Consider the following 21,244-nt stretch of genomic DNA (forward strand, 5'->3'; position numbering starts at 1 on the left):
GCCCACGATCAGTACTTGCAGAGTTTTGGATGCAGCATGCTTCAGCTGCGTCCAAAACCCTGCTATGTATGGTAAAAGCACAGTGGGCATGGGATTTCTAAAAATCCCATGCCCACTGTGCGTGTACGGCCCGCAGTGAAAACGGAACTGCGGTGTGGCTTCCAGAGGCCGCAGCATGTGAATTTATGCTGCGGCGTCTGAAGCGTCCTCCCTAGGCAGAGCACAGCGAGGAGACCGCAGCGGCCCGAACCCCTGATCGCAGGCACGGGCAGCTGCGGTCTCCTAAGGAGTAGACTTGCGGCCCCGCCGATCAGGACGCGCTGTGTCCAGCACGCAGCGGGTCCTGAACTTGAGCACGTACCTTACCTGCTTGTCGCGGCCCGTGATGATCGCGGCTCTGTGCTGAGGGTTGGCGCCGGCAGGAACTTCACTGCATTTGAATCCATTTGCGGTGCAGCGCAGAGGAGCTGTGTCTGGACCAATGGCTGCTGCCTGCCAATCAGATGCAAGGAAGTGACGTCGCTGTATGACGTCACCTCCTTGCATCTGATTGGCAGACAGCAGCAGCAACTGGGATAGAACTGACAGCTCCTTGCAGGCACCGCAGATGGATTCAAATGCAGTAAAGTTCCTGCCGGCGCCGACCCTCAGCATAGAGCCGCGATTTGTCACGGGGTCTGCGGGCCGCAACAAACAGCCTCAGGGGCCGCATGCGGCCCGCGGGCCGCGTGTTTGAGACCCCTGCTCTAGTGTTAGGGTCATGACCGACCCGTTTTAGGTTTTAAATGGATACAAATTCTACATACATTTGTTTATTGCATCAAGACTTTTTGACTTTTTCTGGAACTTATTTTTAAACAAAATACAATAAAATAAAACTATTTTACTAAATTGTAAAATGCTCTTATTAAAATTATAACATTTGTGTTGTTGGGGTCAATTTCGACCCAGGTCTAATATAAGAGTAAAAAAACAATAATAAGTTCCAAAACTGAACTCATAAACACAATATAAACCAACAGCCCACAGCCAGCTCTACCTCCAACAACTTGAGTTAGGGACATGTCCAAGCATGTATGGCCAAATCAGCTTACAGTTGGTACTTTGCAGAATATACTTCTTCAGTTTAAACCATGCAACAATGCGGAGAAGATTAGATGCAAGCCAAATTCTGGATTATATCTTGGATGATAATAAATCAAAGGACATACAGCAGCAAACTGATACAGATGAACAGGTTTCTGAGGAGGAAGATGATGTGGAGTATCAACCGGAAGACACAGACAGTTCTGATCAGTCTGATGAGGAGGTCACCGGTGCTGAAGCTGCTCCCGCTGAAAGATTCAAATCCAAAAGTGGCAAGATCAGTTGGAGCTCAGTACCTCCAGATGTAAATGGCAGGGCAGATGCTGCAAATGTCATAAAAATGACCCCTGGGATCACAAGGTTTCCTGTGACAAGAGTAAGTGACATCAAGACATGTTTTGATCTGTTTATGCCATTGTCAATAAAAAAGTCATTATTGCTATGACAAACCTTGAAGGAAAAAAAGTCGACGGCAACATGTGGAATTACCTTCATGATGATGATCTGGATGCCTACATTGGTGTACAAATCCTGCAATGAGGCCACTGATAGTCTCTGGGGCGCATCGACAGGCAGGAATATTTTCTGGGCAACAATGTCACTTCAAAAGTTTCAAATGATATCAGGAGTCCTCAGATTTGACAACAGAGACACCAGAACAAAGTCTGACAAACTTGCTCCCATCAGGGATGTTTGGGAGAAATGGGTGCAGCTCCTTCCACTGATGTTCAACCCAGGGCCAGAGGTGACAGTAGACGAACGTTTTCTCCCTTTCCGTGGAAAATGCCTATTCCGGCAATACATGCCAAGTAAGCCAGGCAAATACGGCATAACAATCTGGGCAGCCTGTGATGCAAAAACTAGCTATGCATGGAATCTACAGATTTACACAGGCAAGTCTGCAAGCAGCATCCCTGAAAAAAAACAAGGAAAACGTGTAGTCCTCGATATGACTACTGGACTGCAGGGTCACAACATTACTTGTGACAATTTTTTTACCAGCTATGACCTTGGAAAAGCACTTCTCAGGAGGAAAATCACCATGGTGGGCACAGTGCAAAAAAAACAAACCTGAGCTGCCCGCTGAATTGTTGCAGATGAAGGACAGGGCTCCACTTTCCTCAAAGTTTGTTTTTACAGACACCACCACTGCTGTTTCATACTGCCCCCAAAAAACGACGGAATGGGGTACTCATGTCCACACTTCACAAAGATGCAGCTGTGTCATCAGGAAGTGACAAAAAGCCCAGAATCATCCTGGACTATAACAAAAACAAAGGAGGAGTGGACAACCTGGACAAGCTGACTGCCACCTACACTTGCCAGCGTATCACTAGGAGATGGCCAATGGTTGTATTTTCAAACATCCTTGATGTGTCAGCATACAATGCATTTGTGTTGTGGACCCACATTCACCAAGGATGGAATTCAAAGAAAAAAAAACAAGCGGAGGATGTTTCTTGAGGAACTAGGAAGATCCCTTGTCAAGGCGCACATTGACCAAAGGGAACGAGTGCCCCGAGACCCAGCCGCTGCAGCCTTGATCCGACAACTCCAGAGCTCAACAAGTTTTTCACGATCACGATAGTCAGATCATTTCATCAGGGGGAGAAGGTGGAACATCCTATAGCAGCAGTGTGCTTTTAAATATGGCGCTCGGACGCTCCAGCTGCTCTGCCCCCACGACGTCAGCGCGGGTCCACCAGTCGTAACTGGTTCTCCGCCGCCGTCAGCAGTCAACGCCCCAAATGGTAGCGCGCATGCGTGAAGAAAAGCGGGGACACGTCACCCGGAGTCCACGCATGAGCGCAGGCGATCATGACACCGACTGCGCTGGGCCAGTGAGCTGAATGATGCAGCCGCGCACGACAAAGGGGGAGGAGGAGCGGGAGCGAATACATTGGACACAACCAAGGTAAATAAAGCAACATAAACACACGTGAGAGACCACACATCAAATAAAACATCATGAATTTTCAATAGTCGCTTCCAAAACATCCCAGATGAGTCATATGAAGCTATTATGAAGAAATGGTATGTCCATATATGTCAGCCGATGCCAAAAAAGGTATAGATTCCAGAGTGCCAGCAATAAAAGGGAGGAAAGTGTATGTATCTAAAATTTAAAATAAACAAAAACAGAATTAAAAGCAAGGCACAAAAAACCAGGGGGATACAAGGGAAAGGCGCTCATCTTAAGAAGGGTGCAAAACTCAGATGTTCATTAAGTCCCTTAGGGGACATTGTTCCTAGCACATAGATCCAGCGTGTTTCATGCTGGGCTAATATTTTACGTACATTTCCACCCCTCGCCCCCCTATGAATGACATTGATGCCCCTGACTTTCAGGGACGTCGGGTCACAATCGTGGAAGGCATGAAAATGGCGAGGAAGGGTTTTTAAGGTGGAAATGTCAACTGCTGTCCAGGCCGCAGCAATGTCCCTCACATGCTCCCTCACACGCCTGCGCAGCTCTCTGCTAGTGAGACCCACATATATCATATGGCATCCGCATGTGGCATAATATACCACATTGCTGGTGCCACACGACACATAGTGGCGAATATCAAAACTGCGCAGGCCGTCAGCAGAGGTGAAGGAGGAAGTGCGAAGGACATTGCTGCAGGCCAGACAGCGGCCGCAAGGGAAACAGTCCTTAAGGGGGCGTACCAAGATTCAGAAAGGTGGTAGGCCGATGTGGAACATAATGGCTCCTTACAAGCATGTCACGTAAATTACGTGACCTGTGGGGCGTCATCAGGGGGCTTTTGGGTAAAAGGTCACGTAGGGTGGAATCAGAGAGAACATCCCAGTGCCTGCTCAAGATAGATCGCATATTGGACCACTCATGATTATAAGTGGAAATAAAGCGGACTTGGCCAGGATCTGAGGAATTGCCGGATTTGGCCACATCACCATATAATAGGGTGGATCGAGGGGTATGCTTCGCCCGTAAATAAGCCCTCTTAAAGCTCCTATTACTATAGTCCCGCTCCTGAAACCGAATTTTTAAATCTGCCGCTTGCTCCTCAAACAAAAGGTCCGATGAGCAAATACGTTTCATACGTAAAAATTGGCCGGTAGGGATGGCCCGAATGGTAGACTGATCATGAGACGACGAGGCATGAAGGAGGGAGTTAACCGAGGTCGTCTTACGGTAGACGTCGGTTTGAATGACCCTTCCCTCATCAATCCTAATATCAATATCAAGAAAATCCAAATGTCTGGCGTCATGCCTGTGGGTTAACTTGATATTGAATGAATTCATGCCAAGTCGCTCCATGAACTCGTCGAGTTGCTCCATCTTGCCCGCTCAGAAAATAAACGAATCGTCAATGTACCGCAACCAGCACTGCACATGGGCATCGGCCGGCCCGCCTCCGTCACATAGCAAACCCCTCTCCCAGTAACCCAGGAAGAGGCTTACGTACGAAGGCGCGCAGGCCGCGCCCATGGCAGTGCCGCTTTGCTGCAAATAATGTACATCTTTAAATAAAAAGTTGTGGGTAAGGACAAAATGGAGCAACTCAAGGATAACTGCTGATGGCGGCGGTGAACCAGTTGCGATTGGTGGACCTGCGCTGACGTCGTGGGGGCGGAGCAGCTGGAGCGACCGAGCGCCATATTTAAAAGCACACTGCTGCTATAGGATGTTCCACCTTCTCCCCCTGATGAAATGATATGACTATCGTGATCGTGAAATGTATATGTCGGGGCCCTTCTTCCAGGGGGACCTCTCTGCTGTTTTCTACCCGATTGTTACTTATATTTATGGGTATGTCTTTCCATATTATTGGATTTGTTCCTTACAATTTCTGGTCCTTTTAGACATGTGTCACCTCTACACTTAAGTGATCACTGTTCCTTATATGTCTTATTGGGCATTTGTTAGCACTATCTGTCGGATTACTGTTATATCTTTAAACATAATGTAAGGATGCAACCGGCAATGTAGCAGATGGCCGGTATGTGTCACAGAGGTGGAAATCCTCTGCGATCTGAACCTGGAATGTTTCTCTGGAACTTGTAGTTCCATGAGGATTGTTGTACACATTCAGGGCTGGGTTCATGGGATGGTCAGAAGTGATGGGCGGGACAGACCATCCACATACCTCCCATACGTAGGTGTGTCCCATGGGATTTAATGGTGTTGTCGTTTGTCACATGATCTCCGTGTGCTGGTGGGAGCCATCTTGGTTGGAGCACATGTGCAGGAGATCCTGTGCATACAGAGCTGGTGAGGGCTCTGAAATGTCAGGGAGCTGCAGAATCCACTGAGGCTTTGAGGAATTGGAATGTGTACAAGGGCCGGGATGGTGAGCCCAGTGTGAGAGTCTCCCTGGACTGGATGGAGGCAGATTGACAGCCTGCAAACCTACTGGCAGGTAACACCCCAGAAAGGGGGACTTTACTGGCTGATGCCAGAAAATGAACTGTATGAACAATCGGCAGTTTAAACAGACAGTGAGACGTTGTCCTGCGGGAAAGTGGCTGTGGCCCATTACACTGCGTGGTTTGAGGATATGAATAAATCACCGAGATTGTTTAAGTAACAAAGTGCTTGTGTGTGTCTTGATCCCACTGCCAGACGTGTGCCCCAAGACGTTCAGGGTCGAGGTTGTCACAATAAACATGTTTTGTATATGCAGTACTGTCCTGCCACTCTGAGTAATCATCATTTCTTGTACATTTAATCTAGCATTGGTCTGCACTACTTTCTTTGTAAACTGTTACATTGTGACAGGTGTGTAACATGCAGTGCTCTCCTGCAATTTATGAAGTGATTACTGTTAGGCTATGTGCGCACGTGTGCGTAATTCATGCAGTTACGCTGCGCTTTGCAGCGCAGCGTAACTGCATGCACCCTGCGTCCTCTGCACAATCTATGGAGATTGTGCAGGGGCCGTGCGCACGTGGCGTCTTAGAGCGCAGCGCTTCGGCTGCTGCCCGGAGCGCGCGTTCTAAGAAGTGACATGTCACTTCTTCCGTGCGCTTTGCCGGCAGCTCCTGCTCTGTCTATGGCAGGAGCTGCATGCAGAGCGCACGTTCTCTGCCGGCACCATGCGCTTCAGAACGGAGCTTTTCAGCTGCGCTCTGAAGCGCACCTTTTAGGTGCGGTGCAGAGCGCACACGTGCGCACATAGCCTTAGTGTACACTCAATCTGGCATTGGTCTGCACTGCTTTCTTTGTAAACTGTTATAATCATGATGTTTTTGTATTTGTAGTGCTCTCCTGTCACTCTATGAATGATTATTGTTTATTGCATATTTAATTTGACACTGGTCTGCACTACTTTTCCTGTTAACAGTTTACTTGTAACACTATCATGCTTATGATTCCTGTATACATAGTGCTTCCTTGCCATAAAATATTATGATTTACAGCTATTAGGATCCAGCTTGCCAGTCTTACCCTCTATTTATACCAACAATTTGTACTTTTATACTCATTATCTACACACGTGGTGTAGTTTGCTGCTGATTTTATCCGTGCCAGCTGTCCATAATAAATTACTTATTTGCACACTACTCCTTTTTGTCCTCCTGTTTTGCTATGCTCACATGTTGCAGAAAATTTCCACTACAAATCCACGAGTGAGCTTGGCCTAAGGCTATGTGCCCACGGGACTCTGTATCTGCGGATTTTTCTGCATCAAAATCCGCAGCTTTCCCCCGGAATCCGCACCTTTTTATAGGTGCGGATTTTTTTTTTATTCAATTGAATAGGCAAAATCCGCACGAAAATCCGCAACAATAATTGACATGCTGCAGATTTTTCCGCACGAAAATCCGCACGATTTCAGCTGCGGAAAAATCTGCAGCGTGGGCACAGCATTTCCCAAATGCCATAGAAATGGCTGAGGAGTAGCTGTGCTACAGATTTCTGGAAAATCCACGGCTTTTCCGTGAGAAATTCGCAGCAAAATCCACGCATTTTCCGCAGCGTGGGCACATAGCCTAAGAGTGGGAACTACAGAGTTCATTATAATGAGAAGATAAGGTCTTTTTTTACAAATGCTGATCGAAAATTGTGACTTTGATTACTGCAGTGTGAATATGGCCATAGCCAAGATACAAATTCATTTTTCAGTCATAAGAGTGGCTGTGTACATTGATGTTGTGAGATTCACTACAAACATTAATCTCCTATGCAAAAGGAACTTGATGGGCTCCCAATGCCCCCAAAACCACCAGCAGTTGTCTACCTATCTAAATTCCCTGCCTGACAGTTCTTTTATTACATTGGGCACACAGATCTTTCGAAAAAATATTTCTAAAGCCCGTTTATAATATGCAACTGAATTGTCACGCTGCACTTGTTTCCCGGAGTAATACAGCAAAGTCACCACAAAGTAGCAGCAGAGTAGTCAGCGAGCTGAGTCAGCAACAGGAAGTTAGATCAATGTACGAAGGGTGAACGAACTCCGGGTCAGGAGCCGAACGGTAATGGAGAAAGCCGAAGGGAGACACGGAGCCAAGTCAGGGATGGGAGCGTAAGTCAAGTTCCCGGGAAGTCCAAACTACAAACAAAGGTATTACAATCAGGACGGTGCCAGAAGAGAACAGACAGACACACACAGGCTAGTCGGGAGAGGGTGCACAGCAGAACAGATCAGGTGCCTAAACAGAGCCAGCTACACACACTATGAGACATAGACTATCACTGGCGCTGAACCAGAGGTGCATTACCCAGATATAGTGTCCCGGAAACCAGACAAGGCAGGGAGAAATTAACCCTTGATGTGACCAGGCCAGAGCTGGGGGATACCTCTGTGGCAGATACCAGCCTGGATCATGACATGAACCTTTTAACTAGTCGATGGGGCGTTAATTTCCCTAGACTAGTCAGCCCACTTAGCATGTTATCAGCCCCTTTGGGTATAATATGATTGACAAGAGCTGGTGTCATCACCAGCGCTCTACAAATCTTGCGCATGCGTGCAGCTTTATTTACTCACATCACTGAGCCTCAGAACACGGCTCACGTCTTCTGCACTTTTGATCATTTGAAGTGCTCCTCTCTAAACCCGAGATGCAACCACCTGCCTTCTATGACTCCATGATGTGAGTAAATAAAACCACTCACTTGCGCAAAATCTGTATTGCGTTGGCGCGATGAAGATGTTAATTGGGCCAACTAGATTGGGGAAACTAATTCCCCATTGACTAAAGGGTTCATTTTCACTTCATAAACGGTCTTTAGAAATACCTTTTCTAAAGATCTGCTTGTGCCCAATGTGATAATGGGACTGTTAGGCAGGGAATTTAGATAAGTAGACACAGCTCTGGGGGCTCAGGTCAGGTTCTCCTCTACTTTTATATGGATGACCTTTTTAAGTATAATGTTCTTTATTTGTTTCACAGAATTTCTATTATCTGTATTTCCTGAATGTGACCTTAGTGAATATGGAAAAGACTGGAAAACCTGTACCACAAACGTTAATGCCATGATTCGATGTTTGCATTTAGAAACAAAGAAAAATACAGTAAGTTTTATCCCAAGAATAAAATACCTTTGTCTTATATTTCAGTGTATTTTCTCACAAGACACTTGCCTGTTATTATTTATCACTGTAGTTATCATTGTGAAAATGGTACAGTTAAGGTTTTTTTGTTTTTTAAGCAATAGGGTAAATTATTATTATTATTATTATTATTATTATTATTATTATTATTATTATTTTATTTATTTATTTTTTTAATCATTAGAGTTTTCAAAAATAACAGTACATTCACCTTCCCCAAACAATCCCCTCCATATCATCCAGCACATTAGCATTTGTTAATAACTTATTAATCTGTCGCAGTACAGAAGATAAAAGCTTATGATAGAAAGCGCAATAGGGTCTTACCCAATAAACATATAAAAGGTGATAAGGAATAATGCTCACCTTGTGTGGTTGTGTGACACACAACCAGTATTAAAACACATAATCAGCTGCTGCAGAATCCACGTGCACTAAAACTAGGGATAATCGGGAACCAAATAAAAAGTGGAACTGCGCTGCTGTAGAAATGACACAAACCCAAAGGTACTGAAGTGTAGGTGGTTTTATTCTACGCGTTTCGAAGTGTGTCCTCATTTCTTCATCAGGAAATCCAGGATTCACGTTTATATCTACAGTAGCGCATTCTAAGCAGATGACCATGTTACTAAAAAACAAATTACTATACAAAAACCAAGACCTATATTCCCGCTATACAGCGATAGATACCAGTTGTGCAAAACATATCAAGAGATTACAGTACAGTTATATAAGGCAAATTACAGGTGATGTTCTTTCCTATAGAGTTCACTTTTCCATCTGGCCCCGTCCGCCATGACAACTTCTTCTTCCAGGACTCCTCAGTAGAGTTTACAGCAAACACAGATTTAACTTCACATTTCTAGCACCATCCCCATCTATCCCAACCTGCACAAACTCGTTATCCTGTTACCTCAATACTGAGCTTGCTGCTGTGTATTTGTCCCTCTTGCTGCAACTGCTGTGTGGAATGATAACCATGCTTTGCTCTGTGCCTATTATATAGTAAACGCTCCTTGTGTCCTTTAGATGGTAAAATAGCCCCCTAAAAGAAATATTAATGCTTTCTTTAAGTGTACTAGAAAATAATAGTGCTCACATTTTAGTGGTTGCATAATGCATCTTATGTGCCCTGTTGATAGGAATAATACCCTTAGTGCTCCTATAATTTAATATTGTCCTCTCAGTGCACCTAAAAAAAAAAAAAGAAAAAATACTATTGTCCCCTGATGCACCGACTGCCTGTCCTTACAGTATGATGCCCCCCCCCCCCCAGTAGTCTCCACATAGTCTAATGTCCCCACGATGCACCACAACTACTGACTCGCCTGACCCTGGACCCTGAGACACAGCGTTCACTGGCACAGTTAGTGTCTCAGTTTGGGCAGAGTGAATCGGTGACTTAATCATGCTACCTGTGCTGGGATGCCGCTCTAATGCGATATGTAAACTACAGAATGGAGAATTGTAGAGCAGGGAGGCCATGAGTTTAACGATATCTGCATGCTGTGCACGACGATACATGTGCTATCTATATGGTGCACTTTCAGACAAGCTTGAAAAAGGAGGACGACTTCCAAAATGTATGTACTCACTGTTGATGTAGGCAGCTCGATGGCCAAAAGTGCAATACACCTGTAGAGCTTTGAGCACAAGGAAACATATCTGTAGCGCTGAGAGCGTATGGACGTTTTCAAAGTATTCAAAGTTCTTCATGCACATGGCAGACAGTGCAATATGCACATTGACACTTTAAGGATATCGTTGAGGAATTCTACATCTGTTCAATTTTGGCCTGCAAGTAAATGAGCGCACAGAAGACGTTGCAAATCCATGAGAATTTTTGAAAAGGAAAGTATACTCTAATGTTAAAGATTAGATGCTCCATACTTATCTAAGTAGTTGATTTAATACGGTTTCAGCTGCAGTAATATGGTGGATTTAAATGTGTCAAGACTCTGCAAATCCTATGTGTGAGCTTTATTCGTCACCGTATTAGTTGTAGATTTTGCTGGATGATTGATTTATCATAAGACAATATAAAAAGCTAGAAATATTTATCTGGACTTCAGTGCCATTTTTTGCTTCTTTTTGTGGACTCATGCAGCTTGCATTTTACGGCTATTATGGGTATGTTAAAAGTTTAAGCCAAGCGTATTTATTATTGTTGAAGCCTATGCCTTAACAAGTTAAAGCTGCTTGGGGACACAAGGAAGACCCACTCAATATTAGGCAGGAGTATTTAATTTTATGGCTGATCTGTGTATTTATCTGATGTAGGAAATTATAGTGAAGCTGTATACCGTATTTTCTTTATCGTTCCTTTGGGAGACCCAGACCATGGGTGTTTAGCTTCTACCTCCGGAGGACACACAAAGTACTAAACTTAAAAGTGTAGCTCCTCCCCCTGAGCTCATACACCCCCTGGTGAGCAGACCCAGCCAGTTTATTGCTTTGTGTTCAGGAGGCATACATCCACACATGCATTCTCATATGATTTTTTTCCTTTTGGAACGAGATTGAAGAATGGGGTCCACGTCTGGACCCCCGGCATGTCCCTTCTCACCCCACTGTGTCGGCGGTGTTGTAAGGTTGATTCCTAGGCTGGAGCCTTTACATGCCGTGCTCCTTCACCATCCCTCCTGGGCTCTGGCTTGAAGTGGGAGCCAGCACGGTCTCCATGCTTGGTAGGAGAGCGGTCTCCATCCCCAGCCCTTCAGGACCCTGCTGGACCGGAGCACTCATCCCCAGGGACTTGGCCCTGCGTCTCAGCAGCTAAGTACCTGAGACGTTTAGATTTCGGGGTCCCTGTACTTTATTGTTGGGGGAGAGTGTGCTTATTGTGTTTACTGACATTTCCGGCGGGTTCTCTAGCTGTCGCCTGAGAACCGCGCCAATGGTGCCTGCACGTCGGCCGTGCCGCTCAAATTTAGGCCCCGGCTTCGCCGGAGGCCTAGTTTCTGTATCATTGCCCTCGCATGTCACTCATGCAGAGGAACAGTCTCGGCTCCTCCCGGCGGCCGTTCTGTACAGGGGAGGGACACTCCCCACTGCAGTGTGTGTCCCCTCCCCTGTAGGTCTCTCTGGCCCTCCAGATCCCGCTCCTCAAGCAAGTCCCGCACCCTCTCTTCGCTCCGGCGGCCATTTTCCAAGGACCAGAAATCCAACTGGCGCACAAAAGCGCGTCCACAGAAGACCACAGGAGCTGCTGCCACTAAGGCAGCCTCCTCGTGACTATCTGCTTGCTCCAGCAACGTCCTTAGTCGGTGGCAGGCTCTCCCACTTTGGCGACGCTTGGTTTCAACACGTCTCCGATCAGTGGGTGAGAGATATCATCTCCCACGGCTACAGGATAGAATTCTCTTCCAGTCCGCCAAACAGATTTTTTCTCTCAACTCCCCCCTGCTCCAAGGCCGCCGCCTTCTCACAGGCCGTGGCAGCCTTACAGGCCAATGGAGTAATTGTACCGGTTCCCGCCCGGTTCAGAGGTTTCTACTCAAATCTCTTCCTAGTTCCCAAAAAGGACGATACCTTTCGGCCCATCCTGGATCTGAAGCTTCTCAACAAGCATGTTCAGGTGCGGCGCTTTCGCATGGAGTCTCTGCGATCAGTCATTGCCTCTATGTCCCAAGGGGATTTCCTAGCATCCATCGACATCTGAGATGCCTATCTGCATGTGCCAATTGCAGTGTCACACCAGCGTTGGCTACGTTTTGCAGTAGGAGAAGATCACTTCCAATTCGTGGCTCTCCCCTTCGGGTTGGCCACGGCCCCTCGGGTTTTCACCAAGGTCATGGCAGCAGTGATTGCAGTTCTGCACCTCCAGGGGTTGGCAGTGATTCCTTACCTGGACGACCTTCTTGTCAAGGCTTCATCCAGCGCAGACTGTCAGCGGAGTGTCTCGCTCACTCTCTCCACGCTAGCTCAATTCGGGTGGCTGGTCAATCTGCCCAAATCCACTCTGACTCCGACCCAGAGTCTCGCGTACCTAGGGATGCAGTTCGAGACCTTGACGGCACTTGTGAAGTTGCCCTTAGTCAAACAGCAGCCCCTCCAGCTAGCGGTGCGCTCTCTCCTGAGGCCCCGCCGTTATACCCTCAGGCGTCTGATGCAGGTGCTGGGTCAAATGGTGGCGTCCATGGAGGCTGTCCCCTTTGCCCAGTTCCATCTGCGCCCCCTGCAGCTGGAATTCTCCGCTGTTGGGACAAGCGGCCTTCCTCCTTACACAGGTTAGTGGCTCTGTCGCCACAAACCAGGAGCTCTCTTCAGTGGTGGCTTCGGCCCCTCTCCCTGTCCCAGGGGCGCTCCTTCCTGGCCCCGTCCTGGGTGATTCTCACCACGGATGCCAGTCTATCCGGCTGGGGAGCGGTATATCTCCACCACAGAGCGCAGGGCACTTGGACTCTGTCCGAGTCAGCCCTTTCAATCAATGTGCTGGAAACCAGAGCCGTGTTTCTAGCTCTCCTAGCTTTTCACCACCTGTTGGCGGGCAGGCACATTCGAGTCCAGTCAGGTAAAACGCATCCTTCAATAGGCGGAGGACTACAAGTTCACCATATCCGCAGTCCACATCCCAGGCGTGGAAAACTGAGAGGCAGATTATCTCAGCCGTCAAACCGTGGACGGTGGCGAGTGGTCCCTGCACCCGGCAGTGTTTGTCAATCTGCCGCAAATGGGGCACTCCGGACGTGGACCTAATGGCATCCCGTCACAACAACAAGGTTCCCGTTTACGTGGCTCGCTCCCACGACCCTCAGGCCTTCGCCGCGGACGCACTGGTTCAAGACTGGTCCCAGTTTCGTCTTTCCTACGTGATTCCCCCTCTAGCTCTCTTGCCCAGAGTTCTGCGCAAGATCAGAACGGAGGGCTGTCAAGTCATCCTCATTGCACTGGACTGGCCCAGGCGAGCTTGGTATCCAGACCTGCTCCATCTGTCCGTAGAGATGCCGTGGCATCTCCCGGACCGTCCAGACCTACTCTCACAAGGTCCGTTTTTCCGCCTGAATTCTGCGGCTCTCAAATTGACGGCGTGGCTCTTGAGTCCTGGATCTTGACGGCTTCTGGTATCCCTCCTGAAGTCATCTCCACTATGACTCGGGCCCGTAAGTCTTCCTCCGCTAAGATCTATCACAGGACTTGGAAAATTTTCCTGTCCTGGTGTCGTTCTTCTGACCATCCTCCTTGGCCATTCTCCTTGCCGACCCTTCTGCCTTTTCTACAGTCTGGTCTGCAGCTAGGACTGTCCCTCAACTCTCTCAAGGGACAAGTCTCAGCTCTGTCAGTTCTGTTCCAGCGGCGTCTCGCTCGGCTGGCTCAGGTCCGCACCTTCATGCAAGGCGCGTCTCACATCATTCCGCCTTACCGGCGGCCCTTGGATCCCTGGGACCTTAATTTAGTTCTCACGGTTTTGCAGAAGCCCCCTTTGAGCCTTTTCGGGAGGTCTCTTTGCATCGTCTTTCACAGAAAGTGGTTTTTCTGGTGGCCATAACTTCCCTCAGGAGAGTCTCTGATTTGGCCGCACTCTCTTCGGAGTCACCTTTTTTAGTTTTTCATCAAGAGAAGGTGGTTCTCCGTCCGACTCCGGATTTTCTTCCTAAGGTGGTCTCTCCTTTCCACCTTAACCAGGACATTACCTTACCCTCCTTTTGTCCGGCTCCTGTTCATCGCTTTGAAAAAGCGCTGCATACTCTGGATCTGGTGCGTGCTCTCCGGATCTATGTGTCTCGCACCGCTGCTCTTAGGCGGTGCACTTCTCTTTTTGTGCTAACCACAGGTCGGCGCAAGGGCCTCTCTGCTTCTAAGCCGACCTTGGCCCGTTGGATTAGATCGACCATTTTGGACGCCTACCAGAGTTCTCAGGTGCCTCCCCCGCCGGGGATCAAGGCACATTCGACCAGAGCTGTTGGTGCCTCTTGGGCTTTCAGGCACCAGGCTACGGCTCAACAAGTCTGTCAGGCTGCCACTTGGACTAGCCTGCATACCTTTTCGAAGCACTACCAAGTGCATGCTCATGCTTCGGCAGATGCGAGCTTGGGCAGACGCATCCTTCAGGCGGCTGTCGCCCATTTGTGAAGTTAGGTTCTGCCTACTTCTTGCCTTTTTTCGGTTTATTTCCCACCCAGGGACTGCTTTGGAACGTCCCATGGTCTGGGTCTCCCAAAGGAACGATAAAGAAAAAGAGAATTTTGTTTACTTACCGTAAATTCTTTTTCTTATAGTTCCGTATTGGGAGACCCAGCACCCTCCCTGTTGCCTGTTGGCAATTTTTCTTGTTCCGCGTGTTATCACCGGCTGTTGTTGTGGACAGAGTCTCCGGTTGTTCCGGCTTTTGCTCTGTTCTACTTGTGGGTGGCTATTCTCCTTCAGCTTTTGCACTAAACTGGCTGGGTCTGCTCACCAGGGGGTGTATAATCTCAGGGGGAGGAGCTACACTTTTAAGTGTAGTACTTTGTGTGTCCTCCGGAGGTAGAAGCTAAACACCCATGGTCTGGGTCTCCCAATACGGAACTATAAGAAAAAGAATTTACGGTAAGTAAACAAAATCTCTTTTTTCGGTCTATAAGATGCACTGGACCATAAGACGCACCCTGGTTTTAGAGGAGGAAAATAAACTTTTTAAGCAAAAAATGTGGTCAGACACACTGTTATGGGTCAAGGATCTGCTGCTGACACTGTATGGGGGTAATTTTAAAAAAAAAAAAAACGGCGTGCGGTTCCCCCAATTTTGATAACCAGCCAAGATAAAGTCCTAGCTTAGTGATGGCAGGTGTCCATGAGACACCCCCTCATCACTAAGCTGTAAGTGAAAGTAAATAAACACAAACACATACAAATTCTTTATTTGAAATAAAAGACAAAAAAACACCCTCTTTCACCACTTAATTAACTCTAAAAAAACACCCAGGTCCGATGTAATCCACACGATGTCCCACGACGCGTCCAGCTCTGCTACATCTGACAATCACAGAGAGCAGCTATAGAACACGACCGCTCTCTGTGAGGGTCAGGCCGCAAGTGAAGTAAGCCGCCGGGATCAGCCGTGACTCCAGCTGTCACCAAACATCACCTGACTTAAGTCACCGCGGATCTCGCGCTCACTTCAGCTGTGGTAACAGCTGGAGGACTCGCGCTGTATACTCACCTTCCCTCACTCCACGCAGCATCGCTCGCTTCCTGTCTGTGTGCCAGCTGACCTGTGTGGAGCCGTGTGTACAGCGATGATGTAATCGCTGTGCTCACCGCTTTCCACACACATCAGCGAGCAGCCAGCAGACAGGAGGACATTGCAATGCTGCAGGGGAACAGCGAGTATACCGTACTTATTCACTTTCCCCTGCGCTGATGATGGTGCACGGGGGGCAGTGAATATAGCCATACATGATCACTCCAGGCTGTAGTTGCCTGGGGTGATCATGCGGGCTGGCTCTTTAGTATGCGCGCATCCCCCTCCCCTCATCCCGCCCACCTGTCAGCGCTGGCTTCAGGGCTGAGAGATGATGGGCCCGCATATCAAATGAGCGGGCCCATGTGGTCAGGGTTGCGCTGCTACAGCCTGCTTCTGCCTCTGATGACCCGCTCCACCACCACCGCACCCGCCTTCACCCGCTCCACCACCGAACCGCAGCTATCGGACTATCTATAAGATGCACCACCCACTTTCCCCCAAAATTTTATAGTCCAAAAAATACGGTAATTTTTTTTACTTTATTGAGGCATTTACCTAACTGCTTAACTATTTCTATTTTCCATTAAGGTCAGTGTCTGTCCTAAAATCCCATCTAAAGTTTCAGATGACTCGATTTGTTTGGATTCTGATGATGCGATGGAGGAAGACAATGAGGTGGAAATCCCGAATGATGTCAAAGATATTGCGCAAACTAATGCTCCATCTAACACTGTAAATAAGGAGAAGGGTAACCGGGCATCCGGATCTCAGAAAGTTGGAATGTTTACAAAACAGAAAGTTTCAGACCCTATAGGTAATACTTCTTTGTGAGGTTATGTTTTACGGTAAAATGTTTTATTACCTTCCTCAACATTGAAATTGTTAAACTAAGAAGAAAAAGTATTTATTATGAAACTCACAGGATGGATAGACATATTGACAATATGCAAATAATGAAGGGATAGAAACAAAATTTTCAAAACCTCTCGATTTATTCAATATCAAGTATACGGTCCTTAGTATTGTATTTGGAAGCAATACATCATGTGCCAGTCCTTCGTATTGACCACATATGTGTTTATACATATAATTGAGATCTCTTCTGAGACGTCTTTTTTTTTTTTCCCTAAGCTAAGCAAGCCCAACTTTTCCAACCTCTCATCATATGGGAGGCCTTCCATTTCTTCTAATAATCTATTTGCCCTCCTTTGAACTGACTATCTTCTGAATGTGGAGCCCGAAACTGGTTCCCATATTCTAGATGTGGCCTTATAAGTGATTTATAGAGTGGTAACTATACATTAGGATCACGAGATCTAATCTCTCTTTTTATATACACTCTAAAATCGTGTCTGCTTTTACAGCTGCTGCCTGACATTGAGTGCTGCTGCTCAGCTTATTTGTAATGAGAATACCCAAGTCTTTCTCCTTTTCTGTAGTCCTGAGATTATTTCCATTTAATGTATATGCAGCTATAGGATTACTCCGTCCTAGGTGCATTACTCTACATTTATATCTCATTTGCCAAATGTTTGCCCATTCAGGCATCTCGTATTGTATTATTGTACTATCAAGACCCGTTTTTAATATCCTACATAGTTTGTTGTCGTCAGCAAAGACTGACACTTTACTCTCAATCCCATCCACAAGGTCATTAATAAAGAGATTAAAAAGAATTGGTCCTAGAACAGATATCTGTTGTACCCCAGTGCTGACTATAGCTCATTTAGAGAATGTACCATTTACAACTGTTTCCTGTCTTTTAGCCAATTCCTTACCCATCTGCATGTAGTTTCCCCCTAGTCCCTGCTCTTGGAGCTTCATTATAAGGCTGTTAAGTGGTACAGTATCAAATGCCTTTGCAAAATCCAGATATATCACAGCTGTATTACCAACATCCAGGTTCGCACTTACAGCCTCATAGAAACCCAACATGCTGGTTTGACTCGACTTATTTTTTGTGAATCCATGCTGGTTGTTTATTATATTGTCTGCAATATATTTTTGCATTTCATCTCTTTAAAATGCCCAAAAACAAAACAGAAATCCACATTTAACTTTTAGGATCACTACTTCCAATAGGTGGCGCTGCGCTAGAGTTTGTCTCCTGTCCTGGAGAGAAAATTCAAAAACAACTTTGCACACAACTGATGTCAATTACCGGTTACCTGGATCCACCCTCTTACCTTCCTTAAATATTGGTCCTTTGTCAGCCAATAGGTGGCGCTGTGCTAGAGTTTGTCTCTCTTGTCCTGGAGAGAAAATTTGAATATTTTGCAGAGGGGCGTGGCAGCTATAAGTCCCCTACTAGCATCCAGTCAGACTGGCTTGCATCTCCATAAGGAGAATAGTGTTCCCCCGTGGTCCCACAAAGCTTCTCATAGCCAGATCAGACACCCCATACTTTGCACTGACGAGGGGCAAGCACCCCGAAACACCGTGTCTGCAAATTGGGATTCTGATCTGGCATATATATATCCTAAGTTATATTGAAAGGATTGTTAAAAATCCACATTTAACTTTTAGGATCGCTACTTCCAATAAGTGGCGCTGCGCTAGAGTTTGTCTCCTGTCCTGGAGAGAAAATTCAAAAACAACTTTGCACACAACTGATGTCAATTACCGGTTACCTGGATCCACCCTCTTACCTTCCTTAAATATTGGTCCTTTGTCAGCCATTCTCTAATCTTGAGGCAAAAACAAGAGAGTCTAAGAAGATGAGATACAGCAGTCTGTTAATTACTGAGCTCAATTCCCTCAGTATCCATCGATGAATGCCATCTGGCCCAGGGAAATTTTCTGTTTAATTTGCTCAGAAGCAGGCATAATTCTTCTTGTATTAAATTTGTTATATTAAGTGGCGAATTTGGATTTTTGCCTTCTTGAATGATCAATGGAACAGTCAGTTCTTTGGTGAACACGGATGAAAAGTATCTGTTCAATATCTCAGCCTTTGCTTTGCCCTCTATAATTATCCTGTTATTATCTTTTAAGGGACCGATATCATCCTTTATTTTCTTTTTGGCAATGAGATATTTATAAAGATTTGGGGGATTTATTTTAATATTGTTAGCGATTTGTGTTTCAGTAGCTAATTTTGCTAGCTTGATTTCTTTTTTACATTTTCTTTTGAGATCTTTATACTTTTGAAATGCTATTTCTGTCTTCTCTGCCTTCAAAATTTTGAATGTCTTTTTGTTTTTGCCTTATTATACTTTGTACTGTCTTATTTATCCATGGTGGTTTATTTGTATTCTTGGACATTTTATTAGAAAAGGGTATACTATTTGTACAGGATTCTAGTAGTTTATTCTTTTACTTGCCACATTTATGTTTGGTATCCCCAGTTACCATGACACTATAACATGGTTCCAGGCTATATGATTAAGCTCCTCCCTTAATTTGTTGAAATTAGCTTTCCTAGAGTTTCATGTTTTTGTATTTCCCCATTGAAATGTTCTGTTGAATATTACATTGAAATTTACCATATTATGGTCACTGCTGCCCATGTTCTCCCTGACCTGTAGATCTGAAATTGTATCTGGTCTATATGACAGGAGCAGATCCAGCAGATTATCTTCACTGGTCAGTTTATCTACTAAATGAAACAAGAATTGTCTTGAATTGTAGATAAGAACTTACAGCTTTTAGCACAGCTAGTAGTAGTGATGGGCGAACCCTCCGATGTTCAGAATCGGGAGCCTCGTCTGAATATTTTGTAAAGTTCGGGGTCGGAGATAATGCGAACTTGCGTCCGAACCCCGAACTTGGACTTGACAGTTATGTGATGGGGTGTGGGGGCTGTAAAATAAAGAATATATGTAATACACATTGTCATTATACTTACAGGTCCCGCGATGCGTCCTGCAGACTCTGTCTCCCGGCCTCTTCTGCTTCTGGATCCGATCATTGCTGTGCCCCCAGGTAATGACCACTGACTACAGGACCTTCCATGCCGTCATGTGACCAGTCTGGTGTGAATGTTGTATTACCTCGTGTGTTACAGACTAGTCACATGACTATGACATCATGGAAGGTCCTGTAGTCAGTGGCGGTTACTCAGGGGCACAGGTGACCGGCTTAAGCTATGCACTCGGGTGAAGTCTCTGACAGCTCTCCGCTACGTCTGTGTGAGCAGACCTGTGTTTGTCTTCTCGCACAGATGTAGCAGAGCTGAAGATGCTCGCCCACCTTTTGACTACGTCGGAGGCATTTTTTTGGGGTAATAAAGATGGAGTCCTAAATGTCTTCTGTTTTATTTCTAATAAAATATTTTTTTTCCCCGTGTTTGTTTTATTTTACTGTTAAAATAACAGATAATCCCAGATGCTGTCACAGAGTGGACGTCTGTGATTGGATGCTGGAGTAAGCCCATACATTCTAGCATCTAGGATGTATGGGCAGATTCAAGGTTACTCCAACAGCCAATCACAGACTCCCATTCTGCGTGACAGCATCTAATTGGCTGTTGGGTCCCTCACACATATATAGTAGTGTAAAAATAAAGTTAAAATAACGTAGCGCTCTGCAGTATTTTTGATTCTCAGCGCAGATAAAAATGGACGGGTTCGGACTGTCACCCCCATCTGCCTCTCTTTACCTTGGCTGGCAATCAAAATACAGAAAGCCCATTAATTTTTTATTTTTTTTTTTAATTATTTAAAAAAATATTTAAAAATAAAAAATGCGTGGGCTCCCCACCGTATTTTGATTGCCAGTCAGGTAAAACCAGGCAGCTGGGGGCTGGGATTCTCAGTATGATAAGGCCCAAGTGTTCTGGCCCCGTACGCTAAAAACGCAGCTGCCCCTGAAAATGGCGCATTGTTTCTTAACGCCATTTCAAGGCGCTTTACCCAGATGGTCCAGTGGCCCTGATGGTGGTGGCACGCTCGGTAATACAGGGGTTAATACCAGCTTTGTTTTCTCAACTGGTACTAAGCCCGAAATTCATGGTGGCACACCAAATTAGACATGGCCACCATGAATTTCTAGTTAACAGTAAAAAAAAAACACAACACACAAAAAAAAAATTCTATTAGAAATAAAACAAACATTTTGAGACTCCATCTTTTATTTAAAAAAAAATCCTTAGTCTGACGTAGTCCACAGGTAGAGCAATGTCAGCTCTGCTTCATCACTCTGTACAGATAAGTTTCTCTGCATAGCGAGAAGCAGGCTCACGCTGACTGAGGGTATGATTCCACCTGGGTATGACTGGTGTGAGTCTCGCATTGCATCACCACGCACGGCGCACACTCTACTGACAGGAGCGCCTCAGCTGCATAGAAATACATGCAGCCGACCAGCTCCTGTCAGGAGATTGTGCGCTGTGCCAGATGATACCGATGTGAGACTCACTTAGTGACAGTCAAAGTTCAATCAAGTCCATGAGCCATTGACTCGGGTGAACCCTGACGTCACCGCAAACACAGCCGAAAAAAGCCAAAAACTGCCGAGTGACAGCAGT

The 21,244-nt window shown here is 46.1% G+C and overlaps 1 protein-coding gene across 3 annotated transcripts in view; it reads left to right on the forward strand.

The window, feature by feature from the left end:
- The window catches only part of BEND2 (BEN domain containing 2), a 113,415-nt gene that overhangs the window by 83,842 nt on the left and 8,329 nt on the right, over window positions 1–21,244 (forward strand). For all 3 annotated transcript variants that reach the window (XM_075336289.1, XM_075336292.1, XM_075336290.1), the window contains 2 exons: window positions 8,452–8,573; window positions 16,366–16,591. In XM_075336289.1, the coding sequence (XP_075192404.1) occupies window positions 8,452–8,573; window positions 16,366–16,591 (348 nt within the window). The remainder of the gene's footprint in view (window positions 1–8,451; window positions 8,574–16,365; window positions 16,592–21,244) is intronic.

This window comes from Anomaloglossus baeobatrachus, chromosome 2, assembly GCF_048569485.1.
Source record: "Anomaloglossus baeobatrachus isolate aAnoBae1 chromosome 2, aAnoBae1.hap1, whole genome shotgun sequence".
Classification (NCBI taxonomy): domain Eukaryota; kingdom Metazoa; phylum Chordata; class Amphibia; order Anura; family Aromobatidae; genus Anomaloglossus; species Anomaloglossus baeobatrachus.